Raw genomic sequence first — 22429 nt, forward strand, 5'->3', positions numbered from 1 at the left:
ACACCTGCTCTAGAGTCTAAGTTCTTAAGAAGCAGCCACTCCATCCAACTGTCCTCCCTTCTCTCCTTTCCCATCCTGACCTCCCCTGCTTCCCACAGCACGAGGCCTCACAACACACAGGTCACAGCATTGGAGGCTTGTGTGCCACTATAAGCTTAGGACCCTGCTTCATCCTTTCCCATACCTCTACCCAAATTACTATTTTAAATATGGTGTTTTAACCTAAAACCTAAAGTATAAACATTTTAACTTATACATCAACTTAATCTGTGTTATGGGTTGAATTGTGTCCCCCCAAAAAATATATTGGTGTTCTAACCCCTAATACCTGCAAATGTGACCCTATTTGGAAATAGGGTCTAACAGATGTAATCAAATTAAAATGAAATCATACTGGATTAGGATGAGTCCTAAGCCAATACCTAGTGTCCTTAAGAGAGAAATTTGGACATAGAAACATACACAAGGGAAAAGGCATGTGAAGACAGAGGCAGAGATTGGAGTGATATATTTACAAGCCAAGGAATGCCAGCCACCACTAGAAGGTGCAACAGGCAAAGCATGACTCCCCTTGAGCCTTCAGAGGTGCAATGCTGCTGACACGTTGATTTCAGACTTCTGGCCTCCAGATTGAGAGTTATAAACCATTCAGACTGTGGCAATTTGTTGTGGCTGTCCTATGAAGCTAATACCACATTTCAGAAACATTTATTCATTAACCCTCACCACCACCTGAGGCAGTAAACATTACTAACCCTATTTCTGGCTGGGGGCACTGGCTCCCACCTGTAATCCCAGCACTTTGGGAGGCTGAGGTGGGTGGATCACTTGAGGTCAGGAGTTCAAGACCAGCCTGGCCAGCATGGTGAAACCCCGTCTCTACAAAAAATACAAAAAATTAACCCAGCGTGGTGGCGCATACCTGTAGTTCCAGCTACTCAGAAGGCTGAGGTGAGAGAATTGCTTGAACCCAGGAGCGGAGGTTGCAGTCAGCTGAGATTGCACCATTGCACTCCAGCCTGGGCAACAGAACCACACTTTGTTCCCCGCCCCCTAAAAAACCCTCAAAACAAACTAACCCCATTTCCTAGGCAGTTTCAGTACCATGCCTAAATAGTGGAGAGCGAAGAGCTTTCAACCTGGGCTGCATGGATTAGAGCTCATGTTTTTAACCACAAGACTAAATATCCCCCCAACTTCTGCTTCTTGTATAAAGTAATGGCTGTTTCCTGGGTTTTTTTTCCCCCTGATACAGAGTCTCATGCTGTCATCCAGACTGGAGGGCAGTGGCGTGATCTGCAACCTGCGTCTCCTGGGTTCAAGTGATTCTCCTGCCTCAGCCTCCTGAGTAGCTGGGATTACAGGTGTGCCCCATGATGCCCAGCTAATTTTTGTATTTTTAGTAGAGATGGGGTTTCGCTGTTTTGGCCAGGCTGATGTTGAACTCCTGGCCTCAAGTAATCTGCCTGCCTCAGCCTCCCAAAATGTTGGAATTACAGGCAGGAGCCACCGTGCCTGGCCATCTTTCCTGAATTTTAAAGAAAAGATTTGAGTACACAGTAAGAATAGCTATAAAAGAGATAATAACAAGTGTTGATAAGGATGTGGAGAAACTGGAACTCTCATATACTGTGGCTAAGAATGGAAAATGGTATAGTCACTTTGTCATCCAGGTGACAGGGTCTCACTCTGTCATCCAGGCTGGAGTGCAGTGGCATGATTTCAGCTCACTGCAACCTCTGCCTCCTGGGTTCAAGTGATTCTCATGCCTCAGCCTCCTAAGTAGCTGGGATTACAGGCACGTGCCACCACATCCAGCTAATTTTTGTATTTTTAGTAGAGACGAGGTTTCACCATGTTGGCCAGGCTGGTCTTGAATTCCTCACCTCATGTGATCCACCCGCTTTCGCCTCCCAGAGTGCTGGGGTTACAGGCTTGAGCCACCACGCGTGGCCTACAGACTGCATTTATATGAAGTATCCAGAAAAGGCAAATTTATGAAGACAGAAAGCCTATTAGTGGCGGCCTGAGGCTGGGAATGAGGATTAATTACAAATGGCATGAGAGATCTGTTTGGGGAATAAAAATGTTCTTAAAGTGATTTATAGTAGTGGTCGTATAATTCAGTAAAGCTGTTTTTTTCTTAAAAGAAATTAGGTTTCAGGGACCTACATAGGTCAAGAACCAGCCACCCTAGAACTATTTTATTTTAGAAAAGGGTTCAGTCCATTTTTACAAGGCACAGGTAAAGAAAAAAGAACTGTGACAACACCTTTTAGGTTTTCCAAACAGCTTTCAATGATAAAGTTCAATAAATAAAGTAAAACACTTTAATTGCAGGGAAAAAAAAATGCCAGAATTTAGAGGTAAAACAGTACAGGGGCCAAGACCAAAAAATTTTATCTGGACATTCAGAGGCTAGAAAGCCACTGTCCCATTCTCCAGAGCCTCTGAGAAGTTGATTGAGAACCAATTAAAGAAGGGCATCTGTTCCTCTCATCCTACCATCACCTCAGTCATTCTGTGACCTGGTGACAGTGACTCGTCTCCTCACATCCAGTCTTCCCTGGCTGGAGCTCCTCAGGCCCGGCAGGCAGCTTACAGCTTCTCTGGCTTTGAGATTCCTTGCCCAAGAACATACCCAAGGAGACACTGTGGTGTAGGTGCAGGGCTGAAGTGCAGCCACCTAACAGAGCTCTCCTGGGAAAATGCCTTTCCAAGTAGCCTCTCAGGGTATGCAGAGGTCTCTCCTAACACCCCAGTGTGCTCTATGTATTGGTGACATCTCTTTTGGAGATTCTGAAGGCTCAAATCAGGTCCATATATTTTCTCCTTAAAGGGATTACCGAAGGCAAAGGCAACACAATTTCTGCCTCGCTTTCCAGGTAGGACGTCATCTTACTGCAGAATAGTAAGCAGCAGCAGCAGCCCTTGGCAGAAACCAAGCAGGGCAATAGATTTCACCCTTTCCCAGTCCTCTGTTGGTCAGGACTTCAGGCCCATCTTGGCCATCATCTCTTCATACACTGTCCACGCCATTGCTGCCATTAGAGTTCTGCGGAGGGCTCGGGGGATGCCACCTTGGAAGAAGCCACGTAGTCCATAGTCCTGTGGTGAAAATAAATGTCAAAACTCTGGAAGCGAAGTAGCAATACAATTAATTATCCACTTGGTATCAGAGTGAGGGTCTCTGTTACCCCATGTTTAAGACTTAGTTTCTAAACTTTATGCCCAAAGTAAGAATAATGGGTCCAAGAACACAACCAAAGAACTTAAGAGTGTTTTTTCTTTTTTTTTTTTTGAGACAGAGTCTTGCTCTGTCACCCAGGCTGGAGTGCAGTGGCGTGAACTCAGCTCACTGCAACCTCTGTCTCCTGGGTTCAAGCAATTCTCCTACCTCAGCCTTCCGAGTAGCTGGGACTACAGGCGCCTACCACCACGCCCGGCTAATTTTTGTATTTTTAGTTGAGATGGGGTTTTCACCATATTGGCCAGGCTGGTCTCAAACTACTGACCTTGTAATCTGCCCACCTAAACCTCCCAAAGTGCTAGGATTACAGGCGTGCGCTACCGCACCTGGCCAGAAGCCTTTTTTTTTTTTTTTTTTTTGTAGTTGCTGGGCTTACCTTTTTAGGCCTGCTCTAGGGGAATTTCTTAGCTGAAAATCTTTATGCAGGGTTGCTGTGTACTTATGCAGTTTGTATACTGTACAGAAGCACTAAGCCCCAAGTAGAAAATGAAATCCAGGCAGAAACCTGCTTGCCAAGCCCGCGATCCTGGATCCAGGCTGAAGGAAAAGGTGCCTTCTTGTCATTTGTCTATCAGAAGGGAGTATCCTTTTGTAATTCACTGTGTGCTCTTGGTGGCCCTGTCTTCATATGAATTAAAGAAAAAATGCCCCTTCCTCCTCCCTCATAATCTGGGTTGATTTGAAATTTCACATAGAAAATATTATTTTAAAACTTTATGATTTTAGATATAGAGATAAGAACACACACTTTGGGAGGCCGAGACGGGCGGATCACGAGGTCAGGAGATTGAGACCATCCTGGTGAACACGGTGAAACCCCGTCTCTACTAAAAAATACAAAAAAGAAACTAGCCGGGTGAGGTGGCGGGCACCTGTAGTCCCAGCTACTCGGGAGGCTGAGGCAGGAGAATGGCGTAAACCCAGGAGGCGGAGCTTGAGCTGAGATCCGGCCACTGCACTCCAGCCTGGGCGACAGAGCCAGACTCCATCTCAAAAAAAAAAAAAACAAAAAAAAAAAAAACACACAAATTCACATTTACCTTTAGCAAGAATATCTGCTTTGTGATAACAACACATGTACACATGTTCTAAAAGAGCCAACCCAGTGGCTTATGGATAGTATACAGCTACTGTAATTTTTTTAAAAAATTTAAATAGGGTTTCCTTACATTGCCCATGCTGGTTTTGAACTCCTAGGCTCGAGGGATCCTTCTGCTTCAGCCTCCCAAAATGCTGGGATTACCAGCATGAGCCACCGTACCCAGCCTCTACCATACTTTTTATCTTCAATAATACCATTTGTCCATTTATATTAGAGCAAGCTTGTTCAACCCGCAGCCCACAGGTCGCATGTGGCCCAGGACAGCTTGGAATGCAGCCCAACACAAATTCGTAAACTTTCTTAAAACATTCTAAGATTTTTTTGGTGACATTTTTTCTTTAGCTCATTAGTTATCATTAGTGTTAGTGTATTTTATGTGTGGCCCAAGACAATTCTTCTTCCAATGTGGCCCCGGGAAGTCAAAGGGCTGGACACCTGTATATTAGAGCAAACTGCTAGAATAAAACAATGTGTTTGTGTGGTTTTTTTTACCCTCTGACTAAATAGTACTTTACCCTAGGTACTCTAGGTCCTCAATTAGAGTACTAATTTCACCCCGATTTCCTGATTCAGTAAGTCTGGGGTAGAGTTCAGCAATCTGCAATGTTTAACAAATATCACAGGTGTTCCTAATGTAAATGTCTCTGCCCCTCAAAAAAACATCAGTTTTGTGGTTCTCAACCTTAAAACATACATATTAAAATCACTGGGAAACATTAAAAAAAGAAGAAAAAATATGCTGGGGTTTTATGCCCCTAGACATTCTGATATAGTTGGCCTAGATTTTAACCTGGGCATGGGGACTTTTTAAAGCTCTCTAGGCAATTTTAATGTGAGTGAAGGGTAAGAACTACTGCTCTAGAAAGAGATCCTTAACCACCACAAGAACCAGTACTTATTCTGTAGTCTTACTTTGAAAATAAGTGTCACTGCTTGACCAATCCATTGAAACTTCAGTGGGTAAAGCTGCATATGAGTTTTGATAACATCTGCAGGTTGAGTTACCAGTGAGGCCAGAATACCAGCAAATATCCCACAGCTGAAATTTGTAATAGGAATAAGGGTTGCAGCCACCTGGTCTGAAATAGAACAAAGGTAACATGTGGTTATGGATCTTACATTAATCAGATAAAGGTCAGTGCAAGTTGCCCATTAATTCTTCCCCAAACCAAGAAAGGTCTGGATTCAAATAAGGCTACAGATTGAAAATTTAAAGGTGCAACTAGTAAATTTATGTAGATGGAATGATGGAGTTAGAAAAGCACTTTTTTCAAACCACCATCACAATAATTGACTCAGGCAAGAATCATTGACTGATTTTAAAACGTGGGAAAAAGGATGTTTATACAGATTCAAAGTTATCTTCCCACAAAGATACTTAGACATTACAATGGGAAAAACAGGTGACTTTTCCGGGAAGATACCTGTCAGTATCTTATCCAAGTGATAAAGTGTTACTATCACTCATAATAGGTCAAATTGATGTTACGACTCTCCCGATACAAGGCAATGAGGATACAACATCGCTTATGTGGTCCTCTTGCTAAAAATCTAATCAAGAAGAAATTGCAGATAAACCCACAATGAGGTATGCAACTGGCCTATACTCTTGAAAATAAAACACAGGATTACTACGAAGTACATTATTGGGACAATTAAAGAGAAATGAGAATACGGACTGTAGGTTAAAGAATTGGGCCACATGCCTGTAATCCCAACACTTTGGGAGGCCGAGGCGGGTGGATCACTTGAGCCTGGGAGTTCAAGACCAGCCTGGGCAATATGGTGCAACCCTGTCTCTACTAAAAATACAAAATTAGCCAGGCATGGTGGCATGCACCTGTAATCCCAGCTACTCCAGAGGTTGAGGCACAGGAATCACTTGCACCAGGGAGGAGGAGATTGCAGTGAACCAAGATCACATTGCTGCACTCCAGCCTGAGTGACAGGGCAAGACTCTGTCTCAAAAAAAAAAAAAAAGTTATCTAGGTTAAACTTCCTGAGTTTCCTAAGATGGTTATATGACAGGATGTCCTTATTCGTAGGAAATAGACACTGCAGTACTCAAAAGTAAAAGGGCATCACGTTTCCAACTTACCCTCAAAGGGCAGGAAAAAAATATGTACATTGTACTATTCTTGTGGCTATTTTTGCAAGTTTATTTCCAAATACCAGATCGATTTTTTTTTTTTTTTGAAACGGAGTCTCGCTTTGTCACCCAGGCTGCGGTGCTGGAGTGCAGTGGTGTGATCTCAGCTCACCGCAACCTCCACCTCCCAGGCTCAAGTGATTCTCGTGCCTCAGCCTCCCAAGCAGCTGGCATTACAGGCATGTGCCACCCATGCCCAGCTAATTTTTGTATTTTTAGTAGAGACCAGGTTTCGCCACGTTGGCCAGGCTGGTCTCGAACTCCTGACCTCAAGAGATCTGCCCACCTCGGCCTCCCAAAGTGCTGGGATTTACAGGCATGTGGCCCAATTCTTTAACCTACAGTCCGTATTCTGATATTCTGATTTTGAGTGATGGGCCTCAGAAATTTTTAAAGATGGATTGAGAAGTTAAAAATTGCCCATCTATGCTTCCTTATCGCCTTAATTTTCTGTCACAAAATAAGGCTCTGACCTGCAGGGTTACACCTTCTGGTGCCTGGGTAGAAGCAGCAAATCTCCCAAGGCACTCCAGCTGTAACTGGTTACCACGTCATGATGGCGGGCATTCTGGCATTCCTAATTAAAGGACCTTGGTTGCAATTCCTTGCTCAAATTATCCATAGACACTTTATTGTATGCAGGTTCATTCTATGGATGTGTTTCTAGCAATACCTTGTTCTACTTGGGTCGATGTTTACTGTCCACCAATTTTGTTCATGTCTAGCCCAACCTGACCTAACTGGTGGAGTGGGGTGGGGTGGGCCTCCCCCAGTGACTGAAGTTTGGCACCTTCCTCTCTACCTAAATGGAGGGCTCAAAACTATGTTAACTGGGAACACAGCAAGGGAGATGAAAATATTATTTTTCTTCAAACTCCTAACTTACTACTGTTTCCCAGACTTTAAGAAGAATCACATCAAGTGCTTCTTGAAAAATACAGATTCCTAGGTTGTACCCCAAGGTTTCTCATCTAAGAGGCCTTGGATGGGACCCAGCAATCTTAAGATCAAATATGGGAAATATTGTTGCAGAAACTCTGCAAAGCATGCTTTATTTCCTTCCCACCCACCCTATCTTCACCCCCCAAATTATAGTGGTGTAAATACTGTGTGCCTTAATAGGATGTAAACTCCAAACGGCAGGGATCAAGTTTGTCATATCCACCTTTGCATCCCAGTTCCTGACACAATCATGATACGGCTCAGTTCCTAACACTCTGCTAAGAGAAACACATAGTCCCATATCCCAGAGAAAACGGTGAGGATCTGATAGCTCAAGGATAGCTCTTTCCCACACCTTGCTTTATCCCTACCATGGGGCACTATGTTTTTGGTCTGGTTGTAAAACATCAGGTAGATTCCTGAAAAGGGCGCATCTCGAAGGAGAGTTGCTGTCAGGCCACTGAAGAGGCCCCGGTGCCCCTCGCTGCGATAGATGCTCCTCAGGGCAGCGTAGATACTCTCATAGCCATATTTCCCACTCTGCAAAGAGAGCACAGAACCAGTGACTCACATGGAGGCGCTCCATTTGAGCACTGAACAAGCAGACTGCAGGTTATGGGGCATTACTGTGGGCTCTAATTCACATATGGCTTGGCTGACCACATCAGAGTGTATGTTAGATTACAAATCAGGAGTTGACATTGGTGGTCACTCCCCAGGAGCCCAATGGCTAAGCTGAACTATCCTGAGGCCCTAAAGCAGTCTGAACTTACCTCATAGCGCGTCTTGATTACCGTGATAGGTGACATACAGACCCCTGCAACAGAGCGAGAGCCCACCCCCAGCATGATCGACTCCAGGGCGGTTGGGGGATGGCCTCGCAAGAAATACTGCTTCAAAGAGTAGAGAGTGCCAAAGTAGATTCCAACGCCAGGGACACATCTCACAATGGACTGCAGAGAAGGTCAGAAAGAAAAGAAAATCAAAGACCAAACACTTTAAGTATTGTCTTAGCTGGGTTTTCCCAAAAGACCCCAAGATGATTCGCATGTAAGTACTTTGTTTAAGGTGTGGAAGGAACACCAATAGGGAAGTGGGGGACATAAGACAGGAGAGAAGGCAGTCAATAAAGGATGTTATAAAGCCAGTTGCTTCTATGGGCAACTAAATCCCACTGAGGAACTCTGGGAATCAGTGTAGAACACACCTCAGAGTTACTCCTCCAACTGAGCGGGGAGGGACATGGGATTTTAAACACCAACTCTCGTCTTTCAGTGGTTGAGGACTCTGTGGGTTTGGAAATACACACTGCTTTGGGTTAGGAAATCAATATCACTTCTGTGATCTCCTTGCTAAAAATGTAGAACTAAATCTAATCACAAAGAAACTGCAAAGAAACCCACAGTGAGTTATATAACTGGCCTATACTCTTGAAAACAAAACACAAAATTATTCTGAAGTACACTACTGGGATAATAGAGAAATCAGTATATAGATTTCTGATTTGGGTTTGGGCTGGGCACTAATTCCTTGATGTGGGTCCCTAAGGCCAGAAAAAGCCTTTGAGCAAATAAATGCTGGTGTGGAGGTACCATCCCACTTTTACTGAAGCGATTAGGGCAAGGGCATTCTGACAGGTGGGACATTAGGTACCTCTGCTGTAGAGACTATGCTGCCCTAATAAATCACATCTAAGCATAATGTGCAGATGCAACATATCCCTGAGCCTTCAAACTGAAGTTAGTGGTAGTATGAGAGATGGGCAGGAAGATCACGTAGGTACTCCCACCACTTCTGACTCTCATATATTCTTAAGAGCTGGTAAGGTGGATGAGAAATGGCTGGTTATCAAGGAGTGGGTGCAAGAGAACCTAGATCCAGATGGCAGCTTACAGGGGACATTCCTTTCCAAAGGCCCAAAAGACTCTCCGTGCGAACCACCTTCAAGAGTACAGCCAACATCCCAACACGTCTAGACCTGAAAGCAGACAAAATGGAGACAGGAAGGAAAAAATCACTCAGATCACTTCCTCATAAAACAATTTCCCACTCAAAGACTTCCTTTATAGATTCATTTTTAGGACACTTAACAATCTCTACAGTGCACCTTGGAGATACTCTATGTGTTCATAGGTTGGCACACACATATTTGCTTATCCATTTATACTGCAAGGAGTGGGATTACCTCCTTTTTTTATGTACATTTTGCATACTTCCCACAGCACAGAGCTCAATATCCAGGCACAAAACAGACAATACAGGCTGGGTGCAGTGGCTCATGCCTATAATCTCAGCACTTTGGAAGGCTGAAGTGGGCAGATCACTCGAGGCCAGAAGTTTGAGACCAGCCTGGCCAACATGGCAAAACCCCATCTCTACCAAAAATATAAAAATTAGCTGGGTATGGTGGTGAGCACCTCAATCCCAGCTACTTGGGAGACTGAGGCAGGAGAATCACTTGAACCTGTGAGGCAGAGGTTGCAGTGAGCCGAGATTGCACCACTGTACTCCAACCTGGGCAACAGAGCGAGACTCTGCCTCAGAAACCAAACAAAAACAAACAAAAAAACCCAGATAATACTGATGTTATTTCCAGAAAATCCCCTGCTACTCTAATGCCAGGCAATCTAGTTATAACACAATAACACAAGCTAACACAATGAAGTGTAAATGTCACTGAGGCAGATTCCAGGAAGCTGCTCAGGAAAGGACCCCATTTAATTAAAAAGAAATGTCAAATATAAAAACAATTCAGAGAACATATGATTGGGCATGGCCTGTGTTTCTCTCTGAACATCCAACAAAATGGAAGTTGACTTAACACAGTAGAGATATTCCTGTGTCTGAGAAGTTGCTGAAATCAGCTCCCCCAATGAAATGCAGGGCCTACCCATGATCTGAGGGCTGGAGGGTTTGCAGGCGTGTTTTAAGGAGATCCAGAGGTTGGAAAAGGAGGGTAGAACAGGTCCCACTGATGGAGCCACACAGGAAAGCCTTGATCACTGGATGTAACTGCAGGACAAGACAATATTGTGTCAGTAGCTCTGCCTGTGTGAGCCTCACCTTTCTCCACACCTGATCAGCGAATTCCTTTATAATGGTCTCTTTGAAACTTACCTGGTGGTGCTTCATGTTTTCTTCATACCTCGGAGAAGGGAAAAGTATAGCCAGAAATTTAAAATACTGGAACGTTGTTGAGGACACTGTAGGCTGCAAGAGGTATCTCTGGTCTTAGTATTGCTGATACACATATTGCTCAGTGGGAGTAAAACTATTTCCATGCCACTGACCGCTCTTCCCTATTTCTTCTGACTCAAAAAGTTACTGGTCATCTCCCTATGTTTGCAAAAGCAAAGTCAATTGAATGTAGTGCTTTCACTTTGAACTGATGATGTGCAGGCTCCCTTCGCTGTAAGACCTATAGGTATTTATAGGACCAAAACAATTTATAGGACCAAGCCAAAGCAAATGAAACCTTAAGCTCAACCACTGTGTAAAATTAAGTGCCACTTCCTGTAGAACCTAGTATTTCCTTCATTTAAAACTTTCCCCTTCTCTTAAACCATCCAGCTCACTGGGCCCTACACAGATCACACAGTCCTACAGACCAGTAGCCTCTCCTGGCTTTGCTGCCTCTCCTTCAACCCATGAATCATCATACACACTGGCTAATCTACAGACACCACCTGGAAGGGTGGAACTCCTTCAAAGACTAAATGCATCTCCCTTAAGCGGGTTCCAGGAGCTGCATGTTCCAGGAGACGCAGCTTCCAGCACCGGCGTTACCATTACAGGACAGCATCCTCTTTGTAGACCCCTAGAACCCAGTAGTATCACAAATGACTGTGAAAAAGTACTTAAAATCCAACCAGTGACCTTCTTCCCCTTACTTCCCCTTCCCTAAAATAAATAAATAAATAAATAAATAGCTATCTTCTCCGAAAATGCTTGGCAAATTCATCCCCAAAGACTTCCTTTATTAAGTGGCATCTGCACTATTATTTTTAAATAAATGATACTTTGTGGCCCTAAAACATTAAGATGAATATATATAAAGTTTCCATTATACACATCACATAACTATTTACCTGAAACTGAAATGTGTGTAATCTGCGGTATTTGCTTAACAGAGAAGAGAGTGCATCTCAAATTCCACCAAAGGCGCCAGTTATAACTGGAATTCCTCATAAGACTGTTGGAGGCAGAGGGTGGGGGGAACTAAGTCAGGTCATTAAAAACTGGAGTTTACAACCACGATCCAATAACTTCTGAAGTACCAAAGGGTAGTCTGATAAGACAACAGGTAAAACCAAGTAAGGTGTGCATATTTCAGCAAGTCTGTATCCACATCGACTCCCTCTCCCCAAGAGGTGTCCTGCTGTTCTGCCAACCAATATTCCTATGAGTTCTGTGTTTCTAGTCTCTCCCAAGACTTTGTGGCATTAATAAGCCCCGTTTCTTCACACACTGGGCCTCTCGCTCCCACTGGCATCTCCTCTTCTGCCAGGCAACAGGCTCCAAAGCGTCCATCTTTCCAGCCTGATGCTACACCATCTCCACTTGCTCTGTGCCAGTCCCTCCGCAGCCCCCCCCCGGTTTGCTATCCAGCTAAATCTCCTCCACTAACACAGCCTCTGAGGGCTCACCAAGCACCTGCTGCACCCCAGGACCCCATTCCTGTCCCTGTCCTTATCTTACTTGGCCTCTCTGGTACATGCCATATGGCTGAGTGCCTCTCCTCGCAGTTTCTGGTTTCTCTCTCCTTCTCCTCCTTGGCCTGCCCTTCACATAGGACTGCTCCTCTTATCTCCTTTCAGAGTAACCTCACCCATACCCAGGCTTCACACACATGCTAGTTACGCCCACATCACCAGCCCAGGTCAGCCTCTCCCCGGACTCTGCTAATGTCTCCTTGTTTTCCCTCAAATGGCCCACAGGCATCTCAAATTCAACATGTCCAAAATGGAAACCTGGTCAACAGTTCTTCTGCACTTGCCTCTTCTCCAGTCCACACGGGGATACTCCAGGAATCCAGGTTGGAAACCTCAGAGACACATAAAACTCACCAGCCTGCTGCTTCATGACCAAGTCCCACTGACCAAGCCCTCAGTCTTCCCAGTCTGGCCTCCACTGATCCATCCTAATGACCTCTGCAGCAGTCTCCAACCTCAACTATGCCAACCCACCCTCAACTCTACTCCCAGAGTAGCACTGGGCAAGGCATCTATAGACACTACCTCAAAATCTCATAGCATCTTATGAGCTAGGTATTTTAAACTCGTTTTACAGATTAAACTGGAGCTCACAGAAGTTACAAATGTGTCCTATGTCACAGGGATTGAAGCCACTGGCCAGGACTTAAAGTTCATACTCTTTTCACCATACCACCCAGTCTAAAGTGAAAATCCAGGACACTTAGGCCACTCAGGGCATTCCACTATTCACCATCACTCCCTCCTTGCAATGCTCTCTTCCTTTGGCTTCAGAGATTAATACTGTCCTGGTTTTCCTCCCACTTCTCTGGCCTCTCCCTTAAATGAACCATACTTCCATGGCTCTTTATCCACTTCCAGGGGTTCCATTTCCACCCCCCTCCACACTCTCAACCTCTCACTGGAGCTCAGTCTGACACAGTCACTTACTCAGATGTCCCACGGCCACCTCAGATGACACTTCCAAACCTGAACTTTTCTCCCACACCTCCAACCAGCTCCTCCTTCAAGGTGCCCTGTCCCAGTGAATGCCCTGCCATTTCTCGAGCCACCCAGCCAGAAACCTGAGCACTATCCTTGGACTTGGCCTCTCCACACTTGCTCACTCTACCTCCAAAACAGCTCTCAAATCCACCAATCCATTCCAGCTGAGAACCCTGTTATCTCCTGCCTTGGTGACTGCCATTACTTTTTTACTCATTTGTCATCTATATGACCCCTCTAATCCACTCTTTACCCTGCAGCCAGAGTCATCTTTTGTTTAATTATTTATTTACTTATTTAGAGACAAAGTATTGCTCTGATGCTTAGGCTGGAGTGTAGTGGCACAATCATGGCTCACTGCCAACCATGACCTCTCAGGCTCAGGTGATCCTCCCACCTCAGCCTCACGAACAGCTGGGACTATGGGTGTGTGTCACCATGCCCAGCTAATTTTTTGTAGAGATGGGGTTTCGCTATGTTGCACAGGCTGGTCTCAAACTCCTGGACTCAAGCAATCTGCCCACCTCTGCCTCCCAAAGTGTTAGCATTACAGGTGTGAGTCACTGTGCCCAGCCTGAGTCAGCTTTTAATACTGCAAATTTGATCACACTGCTTTCAGGAATAAAACCCTTCAATGAAAGATAATGTTTTGTGAAATCTGAAGTTACTAGCTTAAAAACAAGACCAAAAAAAAAAAAAAAAAACAAAAGATGGAATAAAAATACAAGTAATGACAAACGTATTAGGAGCTACAGAGTATCCCACAAATTTGTCATTAATACTCATTGAATTATAATTTTAAAAAGCCCAACCAAACCAACACCCTTTAATTGGTTCATATTCCTCTCAGGATAAAGTCCAAACTGCTGGTTGCAAGGCCTTTCATGTATCACAGGGCTCCTGCTTACTGTTTTGTTTTGGCCTATGTTCTCACCTTCCCACTAACACACTCTGCAGCCATACTGGAGGACTCCACCTTACTTTCACCTCTGAAAACTGACATGTAGTTATGCCCTAGCTCCCCTCTAGCTCCCCAACTCCCCCACGTCCAAGTTCAGTGCCTCTCCTTCCAGCTTCTGCAGCAGCACCTGTCCCCAGCTCCCTTATGACTGTGTGTCCAAGACAGAATGGTCACAACTCCTGCCTGTCTTGTTCATGGTGATATCTCAAGAACTGACCTTGGAGCCTGGTGCACAGTAGGTGTTCAGCAGTGACAACAGAATGAATCTTGCCACCTAACAGGAAACCTAAAGCTCTCCCTTTGAGCGCAATCCCACAGGATAGGGCTCGGTGGGTCCTGCATGGCTCATCCCAGGATAGGTTAATCTCCTCCACCTCTCTCCAGGCCTCTTGCTCCAACAAGGCCATAGGAATGACCTGCAGTTACAGTTTCTGGGCAGTTCTTCTAGGGGCTGCTGCCCCAGTGCTCACACAGGTGTTGTGTGGAATTTGTTTTAAAACAAATTTGCTGCTGTCCTTCACCTTCCCACCCTTGATTGCAGGAAATATCTTCCTAACATCTTTTATTTCACAGCACAGTGATTAGACATGTTACTTTGTACTTTTCCAAGTCCATTAGCACAGAGCAGATGTTATTTATACTAGCAGTACAGATCAACCTCTAATAGGCAAAAACAAGACAAGACAACAACAACAACAAAAACCATTCCAACAGGTAATATTGAATGGTCTTAAGATTTTTGTCAATGGTGAATGGCACACATCCTTTGCAAGTAAACTTAATTTTCAAAAAGTAGCTCAAGGCCGGGCGCGGTGGCTCACACTTGTAATCCTAGCACTTTGAGAGACCGAGGCGGGAGGATCACTCGAGGTAAGCAGTTCAAGACCAGCCTGGCCAACATCACCCCCTCTACTAAAAATACAAAAATTAGCGAGGCGTGGTGGCTCACGCCTCTAATCCCAGCAACTTGGGAGACTGAGACAGGAGAAATGCTTGAACCCGGGAGTCAGAGGTTGCAGTTGAGCCGAGATGGCGCCACTGCACTCCAGCCTGGGCGACAGGGCAGGACTCCGTCTCAAAAAAACAAAAAAACCCCACAACACCTCAAGGATATTCAAGGCAAATAAAAAAGTAGTTTCTTTTTAAGGGGAGAAAGAAGAGGGCAAAAACAATAATACGCACACAAAGGAAATAAGTAGCACATAAGAGTGCGAACTGGATCCACAAGCAATTCCTACTGCCCTGATAAAAGTATCCTAAGTCCAGTTCACTTCTGGAGGCGAGGGCTGGAGAGCCCTGAAAAAGATAAGCAGGTTTTCAAAGACGTCAACGTTAAGTCGCCACTGCCGCCGTCTCCGCCTTTAAGGATAAAAAAAAATAAAAAAAATAAAAAAAATAAAAAAGTCGCATTTTGCCCCTACCTCGGGCGCAAGACCTCAGAGGGAGAGCCGCGGCTTCTGCCTGGGCCCCAGGCCTTCAGCGTCTAAGGCCGGGCTGCACCCCGACTCCACCCACCAGGCAACCACTCCGCCAGCCCCGCCTCCGCCTCCACCAATAGCGGCCCGGCGGCCCGGCCACGGCGACCAATCGAACGCCGGAGGAACCGTGGGGTCGCCAGGTGACCACGCGCCGTCCCAACGGACCGGAAAGTTGGCCCTCAGAGGTGCCGCCACGCCTGGCCGGCAGGTATTAGCGCTGCGGCCTGCGGGAGCACAGCCATACCGGGCAGCTTGCGGCGGCATCAACGGCTTCTCAGCTTCAGCGCTATTACCAGGCCTTGTGACGGTCCCAAATCTGCCCGGGTGCCCTCCCACCTCCGCCACTCCTGGCAGCCTACTCGCACCTTGTGGGGGCCGCGCGGACACACTCCCCGGCACGCGCCCCGCCTAGGCCTCGGCAATTCCTCCCTCTACCGGGACATCGGCCCTGCAGCGCCTGGCTGGCCCGCAGCTCCTGGCCTCTCCTCACTCCCCGCCCCCTTCTCAATCCCATTAGTCAAAACTCCTCTCCTGCCCCATCCTCAACCCTGAGCGCACCTTGGGGCGCGGAAAAGGGTCGCCGAGGCTTAGTAAAGCCCCGAATTCTCCTGCCAGAGCTCGTGGTTCGGACCCCTGCCCTTCCCCGCAGTGCCCTCACCATAAGCGTTTCCACCGTGTCTCCGACATCTTGGGGTTGCAGCAGCGACTGACGTGAGTTCTGAATCATTGGCGATGGGGCCCGCGAGTGCTCTGGGCCCAGGGTGCCGTCGACGGGAGCTTGGGCCCAGCCCTGGAGGCCTTGAAGAAGGCGAGGGGATGGCGCTAGCCCGGCGAAGCGCTTTAAGCCGAGGGCTCTCTTACGTCTGCGCCTGTAAGCACGCAGCCGCCGGGGTTCAGAGCTTGCTAGTCCAGGAGCTGCGGGCGCGGAACAATCCCGCCGCGGGAATTACGCGCCGCTCTTCACCGGCGCCGCACACTCCCCGGCTCTGCTCTCCTGCCCATCCTGCCCCGCCGCAGGCTTCAGCACCGGAGGAGATGAGGTTCTGTGTATCCGCGGATGGAGGAAGCGCGGGAGGAACTCTGTAGAAGAGGAGATTTCGCTTCCGGGTGGGACGCTCGTCACGTGAGGGCGTTCTGAGCGCTACCTGGTGAAAACGCCCAGAACTGCAGGGTCCGCGCTTCCCTGAACCCAGAGCTTAATGGGGCGTCCGCGGGGAACTTTGCTTTTGCTTGGAACATCTGAATGTATTTACAATCCAGACTTGGTCTACCCAGTAAGGCAGCCACTAGCCAACGGGGGCTATTGATTTATTAATTGATACATTAATTTTAATTATTTTATGTTAAAAACCGAAGTAGTGTGGAATGCTTTCTCCTTAAACAGGCTTTTGTTTTCTTTTCAGGACCATATTTCCCTTTAAATGCTGAAAATTTAGTGTAGGAATTGATATGTACTGTATGCATAAACCACACGCTGGATATCTAAGACTGGTGAGGTAAAATCTCAATTTTTATATGTTGAAATTATATTTTGGATATATCGGGTTATATGAAATATATTATTAAAATTAACTTCAGGCAGGGGGCAGTGGCCCAGGCCTGTATCTCAGCACTTTGTGAGGCCTAGTCTGGAGGATTGCTTGAGGGAGCCAAGGAGTTCGAGACCAGCATGGGCAACAAAGCAAGGCCCCCGTCTGTAAAACAAATAATAATAACTTCACGTGTTCTTTTTAAATGTGGCTAGTAAAACATTTAAACTTTAACACATGGCTCCCATTACATTTCCGTAGTGTGGGGAAAAGAAAGATATCAGCCTGTTACTGTGTCTATATAGAAAGAAGTAGACATAAGAGACTCCATTTTGTTCTGTATTTGAGATGCTGTTAATCTGTGACCCTACCCCCAACCTTGTCCTTGCAAGAGACATGTGCTGTGGTAACTCAAGGTTTAATGGATTTTGGGTGTGCAGGGTGTGTCTTTGTTCCTAGAAAAGCTAGGTTTTGTCCAAAGTTTATCCCCATGTGATAGGATGAAACAATGCTGTTAAAAGGTTTATCTCAAGGCACAGGATTTTCCTTCAAACTTATTGATGTCACAGAGATCCTTGTTCTTATGTCTTACTGCTGATTTCCTCCCTAAGAACGATCCTATTGTCCTGCCACTCCCTTATCTTTAAGATGGTAAAGATAATTATCTATAAATACTAAGGGAACTCAGAGACCGGTGCCAGCGTGGGTCCTCTGTAAGCTGAGCGCCGGTCCCCTTGGTTGGCGCTTTTTTTTCTCTATACTTTGTCTCTGTGTCTTATTTCTTTTCTCAAGTCTCTCCTTCCACCTAACGAGAAACACCCACAGGTGTGGAGGGGCAGGCCACCCCTTCACCGTAGGACAGCGCTGGTCTAGTTGGTTAAAATTCTGGTTTATTGCTCACCTGGAATCTGTCAATGGCTTTTTTGGTCTCCCAACTTTCCATTATGCCTGTCTGGCTGATCCATGGAAAAGCATTACTGCTGGGATCCTGACACTCCTGTTGAAAATGCAGGCATACACTTTCAGTGACCCTGGTAATCTGCAGAATAAAGTCCAAGCTTTTCATGGCAACCTTCACTACTTTCCACATTCATTCATTACCCAAGAACTAGATCAGAAAAGAAACTGATGACTTAGGGAGCAAGATAATATTTTTTGAGGCTTCATTCCTGTGCTGCTGAGGTACATAGAACAGGCAAGAAAGGGGTCCCAGAGGAGATTATTCCCAGAGAGTATTAAGGAAAGTATAAACATTAAAAAAAAAAAAAAAAAATTCACACGGCATGAGCACGGTGGCTCATGCCTGTAATCCCAGCACTTTGGGAGCCCGAGGCAAGGCGGGCGGATCATGAGGTCAGGAGAGTGAGACTATCCTGGCTAACACGGTGAAACCCTGTCTCTACTAAAAATACAAAAAATTAGCCAGATGTGGTGGCGGGCGCCTGTAGTCCCAGCTACTGAGGAGGCTGAGGCAGGAGAATGGCGTGAACCTGGGAGGTGGAGCTTTCAGTGAGCTGAGGTCCACCACTGCACTCCAGCCTGGACGACAGAGCGAGACTCCATCTCAAAAAACAAAACAAAACAAAACAAAATTATAAACCTGCCTGGTGATTGAATACTTTGCTACCCTTTGTTCTAAACTGCAAGGCTCATTTTCTTTGTACAATGTTGATGTTGATAACTGTGCACTGAAACTTCTTTTTAAAGGAAGACTTAATTCCACCCCGACACCAGTCCCTGCTTCACTGATTCCATAAGACAAGAATTCCTACTTTTGAGATATCATGGGTTGGCGTATTTTAGAGACTGCTCTTGGCCACTCTGGGTGTGGGAACACAGGTGGGATCTAGAGTGAAAGCCGGCCCTCCACTCCCTCACCCTTCCAGGTATGCCTGCTTGGCTGTGGGCTCAGAAGAAATGGGCTAGCTTTCAAGGGTGGCAGCTGGCAGATTTCCCTCCTCTGTATCTGCTCCTGCCATGCTTACTCATAACTCTAAAGCCCACAGGCCCTTCTTTTCCCACATCTCCTCCCCTGGATGTTTGTGGGGATGCAGAGATATATAATGATCATGGGGAAAAAGCATCACCCATTGGCAGATGAGTGGGGATTTTGGAGTAGTACTTACTTAATGGTAAGGTTGGAGTGAATTTTTTTAAAAAAGAAAACATTGTGTGTGACTTTAATTCAAAACAAGGTCATTAGCATAAGGCAAGCCTTAGTGGATTTATCTACAGTCAAGGGAAGGTGATTTGGCTCTTATGACCTAACTTCCCCCAGTTACACACTGGTCCCTGAAAGACCCAAAGTGGCCCTTGTTTTCTGGATTGTATGATCAGGTTACATGATATTGTAGACACCCTCTACCCAGGAAGAAATACACATGTATCAGTTTGGATACATGACCTCCTCTTAAAACTTTATTCACAGCAAGTCTTGACATCTGGAGGAGTTTCCACCATCCAAGAAGGAAAAGACTAAGGTCCACATGGGAAGCTGGAGGTGAATGGGAGGGACAGAGGCTGCCCAGATAGCAGCTTTGGTTTCCTGTCTGCCTGTCAGAGCAGGAGGAGGTGGGCCTTGCAGCACCTTGCATCTGTGTTGCTTCATTTGTAAGAAGATGACTGAAATAGTGAAGAGCACACAGGTAAATCGCTGCCCCCACCCCCATGTTTCCAGCAGACCAGCTCAGCAAGATCTTTCTACCTGCCTAGAGCCAGAGCTGCTTCTGGAAATATCTAAATTTTCTCTTCTACTGATGCCAAAACAATGAGTCCAGTCTTTGCCTTTTGGAAACCAATAGGGGATTGAGAGGGGAGATACCATGCATTCTCTCTACCACAACCTCCCTCACCACCCATCTTCATCAGTCTCTATGCGTACTGGCCTCTCAGGTCTAATGGGCATCTTATGATGGTCTTTGTCCTATAACTAATGGAGGCTCCTCTCTATCTGAACATCTGCTCCCATCCTAAACACATACAACCTGAAAGAGAAGCCTTAAGAGTCTCCAAGGGCACTGTCTTCACCAGTGGGGGAAGCCACTCTCTGCCTGATCACAAGGATGGGTGAATACTGCAGAAAAAAGGGAATTCTAATGGCTTTACCCAGAAGCTTCTGCAAAGAGGATGATCCTGTCACTGCTTTGGGCTTCACAAGAAGGAAACGCTTTTCTTCCTTCTGTGCCAGTGAATGTTGCCTGTAACCTTACCCCTGAGCCAAGGGTGATGGTCTGCGAGAGAACAGTAAGTTAGGGCGGCTTACAAGGCTGGTATCCGAGGGATGGGCAGGTGGCTCTGTGGGGTGGACTGTGTTCCTGCAGGAGTGGGGTCTTCACATTCTACTCCAAGGACCAAGTAGTCAGGGCCGGTGGAAGGGAGAGGAGCCATTGTGCGTGCCCAGGTGGTGTGGTGTTTTGTGTTTTGTCATATGGAAGCCACAAGTCACTCCGTCAATATTTTGACAAACCAGTTCCCCATCTTCTGGAAAAAATCAAACTCTTCTTGTTTTCTTCCTTTCTTCACAATGAGGAAATGGGCAACATTTTGGCTAAAAGTTTATAAACATAAGCACATATTTTCTGGTCACAAATCTTCTAGGTCCTGATTGATCTGAATTTCCCACAGGGGTGAGCAGGACCCACTTGTGGTTTGCTTATAGCTCTATCCATATGTGGAAGGTTTTCTTTTCTTTTTTATTGAGATGGAGTTTCACTCTCGTTGCCCAGGCTGGAGTGCAATGCTGTGATCCCGGCTCACCACGACCTCTGCCTGCCAGATTCATGCAATTCTCCTGCCTCGGCCTCCTGAGTAGCTGGGATTACAGGCATGTGCCACCACGCCCAGCTAATTTTGTATTTTTAGTAGAGACAAGGTTTCTCCATGTTGGTCAGGCTGGTGTCAAACTCCCGACCTCAGGTGATCCGCCCGCCTTAGCCTCCCAAAGTGCTGGGATTCCAGGCATGAGCCGCCGCGCCCGGCCAGGTTTTCTTTACCTTTGGCAGAATGATGTTATTTATAAGCAAGCATCTTGTGTAACAGTCAGTTTTATGTGTCAACTTGGCTAGGCTATAATGCCCAGTTTTCAATTAAACAATAATCCAGGTGTTGCTGTGAAGGTATTTTGTAGATGTGGTTAACCTCTATAATCAGTTGACTTTAAGTAAAGGAGATTATCTTTCATAATCCAGATGAAAGATAATCAGGACACATATTTCCCTGACAGATACACCTTGTTTTCCCTCCTTAAAGAGTAGAGGCTATCTCCTGCTCTTTTCTGTGTGTCCTTGAGAGACCACTGAGGCAGAGTAATGCTGTAAAAAGAAAGTGGACTTTGGAATCAGGCACTGATTCTGTATTTGATCCTGGCTTTGTCACCTGCTAGCTGTGTATTCACCTCAACTTTCTTGTTTGTTTGTTTTGAGATAAGTCTTGTGCTATTGCCCAGGCTGGAGTACAATGGTGTAATCTCAGCTCACTGCAACCACCGCCTCCTGGGCTCAAGCGATTCTCATGCCTCAGCCTCCTGAGTAGCTGGGATTACAGGTGCACGCCACCACGCCCAGCTAATTTTTGTATTTTTAGTTAGAGATGGGGTTTCACCATGTTCTCCAGGCTGGTCTCGAACTCCTGACCTCAGGTGATTGCCTGCCTTGGCCTCCCAAAGTGCTGGGATTACAGATGTGAGCCACTGTGCCTGGCCAGTTTATGGGCCTTCATTAGAGGTCAAGAGTGAAGCCTCCCATATATAAAATTAAATATTTAGGGTAGATTCAGTGGCTCAGGCTTGTAATCCCAGCATTTTGGGAGGATGAGGCAGGAGGATCTCTTGAGCCCAGGAGTTCAAGACCAGCTTGGGCAACATAACAAGACCTTATCTCTACAAAAATAAAAACAGTAGCCGGGTATGGTGGAATGAGCCTGTAGTCCCAGCTACTCAGAAGGTGGAGGCAGGACAGTCTCTTGAACCCAGGAGTTCCAGGCTGCAGCAAACTCTTGACTGCACTCCAGGCTGGGTGACACAGCAAGACCCTGTGTCTGTTTTTTTTTTTTTTTAATTCCACATACTTACCAAACATCTGCATTTTTACGAAAAATCTCAAAGCAGGATTTCTAATGACAGATTAGGTATGTAAATTAGAAGTCTTCCCGCTAGCCCCTTTGTCTCTTAATGCGTGGCACTCCATCATCTGCCATTCTTTCCCATCCACTCTCTTTCACCCAGTCAGAAGCTTCGCTCAAACTGACCACTAGAGGGAACATGTGTCCTGTCCCCAACAGGGTTCTGGGTCCTGGCCTCAGGTGTCTATAAATTACCTGATAGTC

The 22429-nt window shown here is 46.0% G+C and overlaps 1 protein-coding gene across 1 annotated transcript; it reads right to left on the minus strand.

The window, feature by feature from the left end:
- Positions 1-2189: 2189 nt before the first annotated feature.
- On the minus strand, positions 2190-16958 carry SLC25A38 (solute carrier family 25, member 38). The gene is made up of 7 exons (XM_011999461.1): positions 16237-16958; positions 10334-10455; positions 9337-9421; positions 8217-8396; positions 7815-7983; positions 5265-5431; positions 2190-3108 (listed from the first exon to the last, which is right to left on the minus strand). Exons 1-7 carry the CDS (start codon positions 16303-16305, stop codon positions 2986-2988), a joined length of 915 nt encoding a protein of 304 aa, XP_011854851.1. The 5' UTR covers positions 16306-16958; the 3' UTR covers positions 2190-2985.
- Positions 16959-22429: the final 5471 nt, after the last annotated feature.

This window comes from Mandrillus leucophaeus, unplaced genomic scaffold (assembly GCF_000951045.1).
Source record: "Mandrillus leucophaeus isolate KB7577 unplaced genomic scaffold, Mleu.le_1.0 Scaffold595, whole genome shotgun sequence".
NCBI classification, from domain to species: domain Eukaryota; kingdom Metazoa; phylum Chordata; class Mammalia; order Primates; family Cercopithecidae; genus Mandrillus; species Mandrillus leucophaeus.

What these genes read in the sequence shown, in the direction of transcription:
- SLC25A38 (XM_011999461.1), bottom strand. Translation starts at nt 16,305, where the DNA reads ATGATTCAGAACTCACGTCAGTCGCTGCTGCAACCCCAAGATGTCGGA. An exon ending in TAATCAAGACGCGCTATGAG is followed by an intron (nt 7,984 to 8,216) that starts GTAAGTTCAGAC and finishes CTCTCTTTGCAG; the next exon opens with AGTGGGAAATATGGCTATGA. An exon ending in CAAAAACATAGTGCCCCATG is followed by an intron (nt 5,432 to 7,814) that starts GTAGGGATAAAG and finishes GTTCTATTTCAG; the next exon opens with ACCAGGTGGCTGCAACCCTT.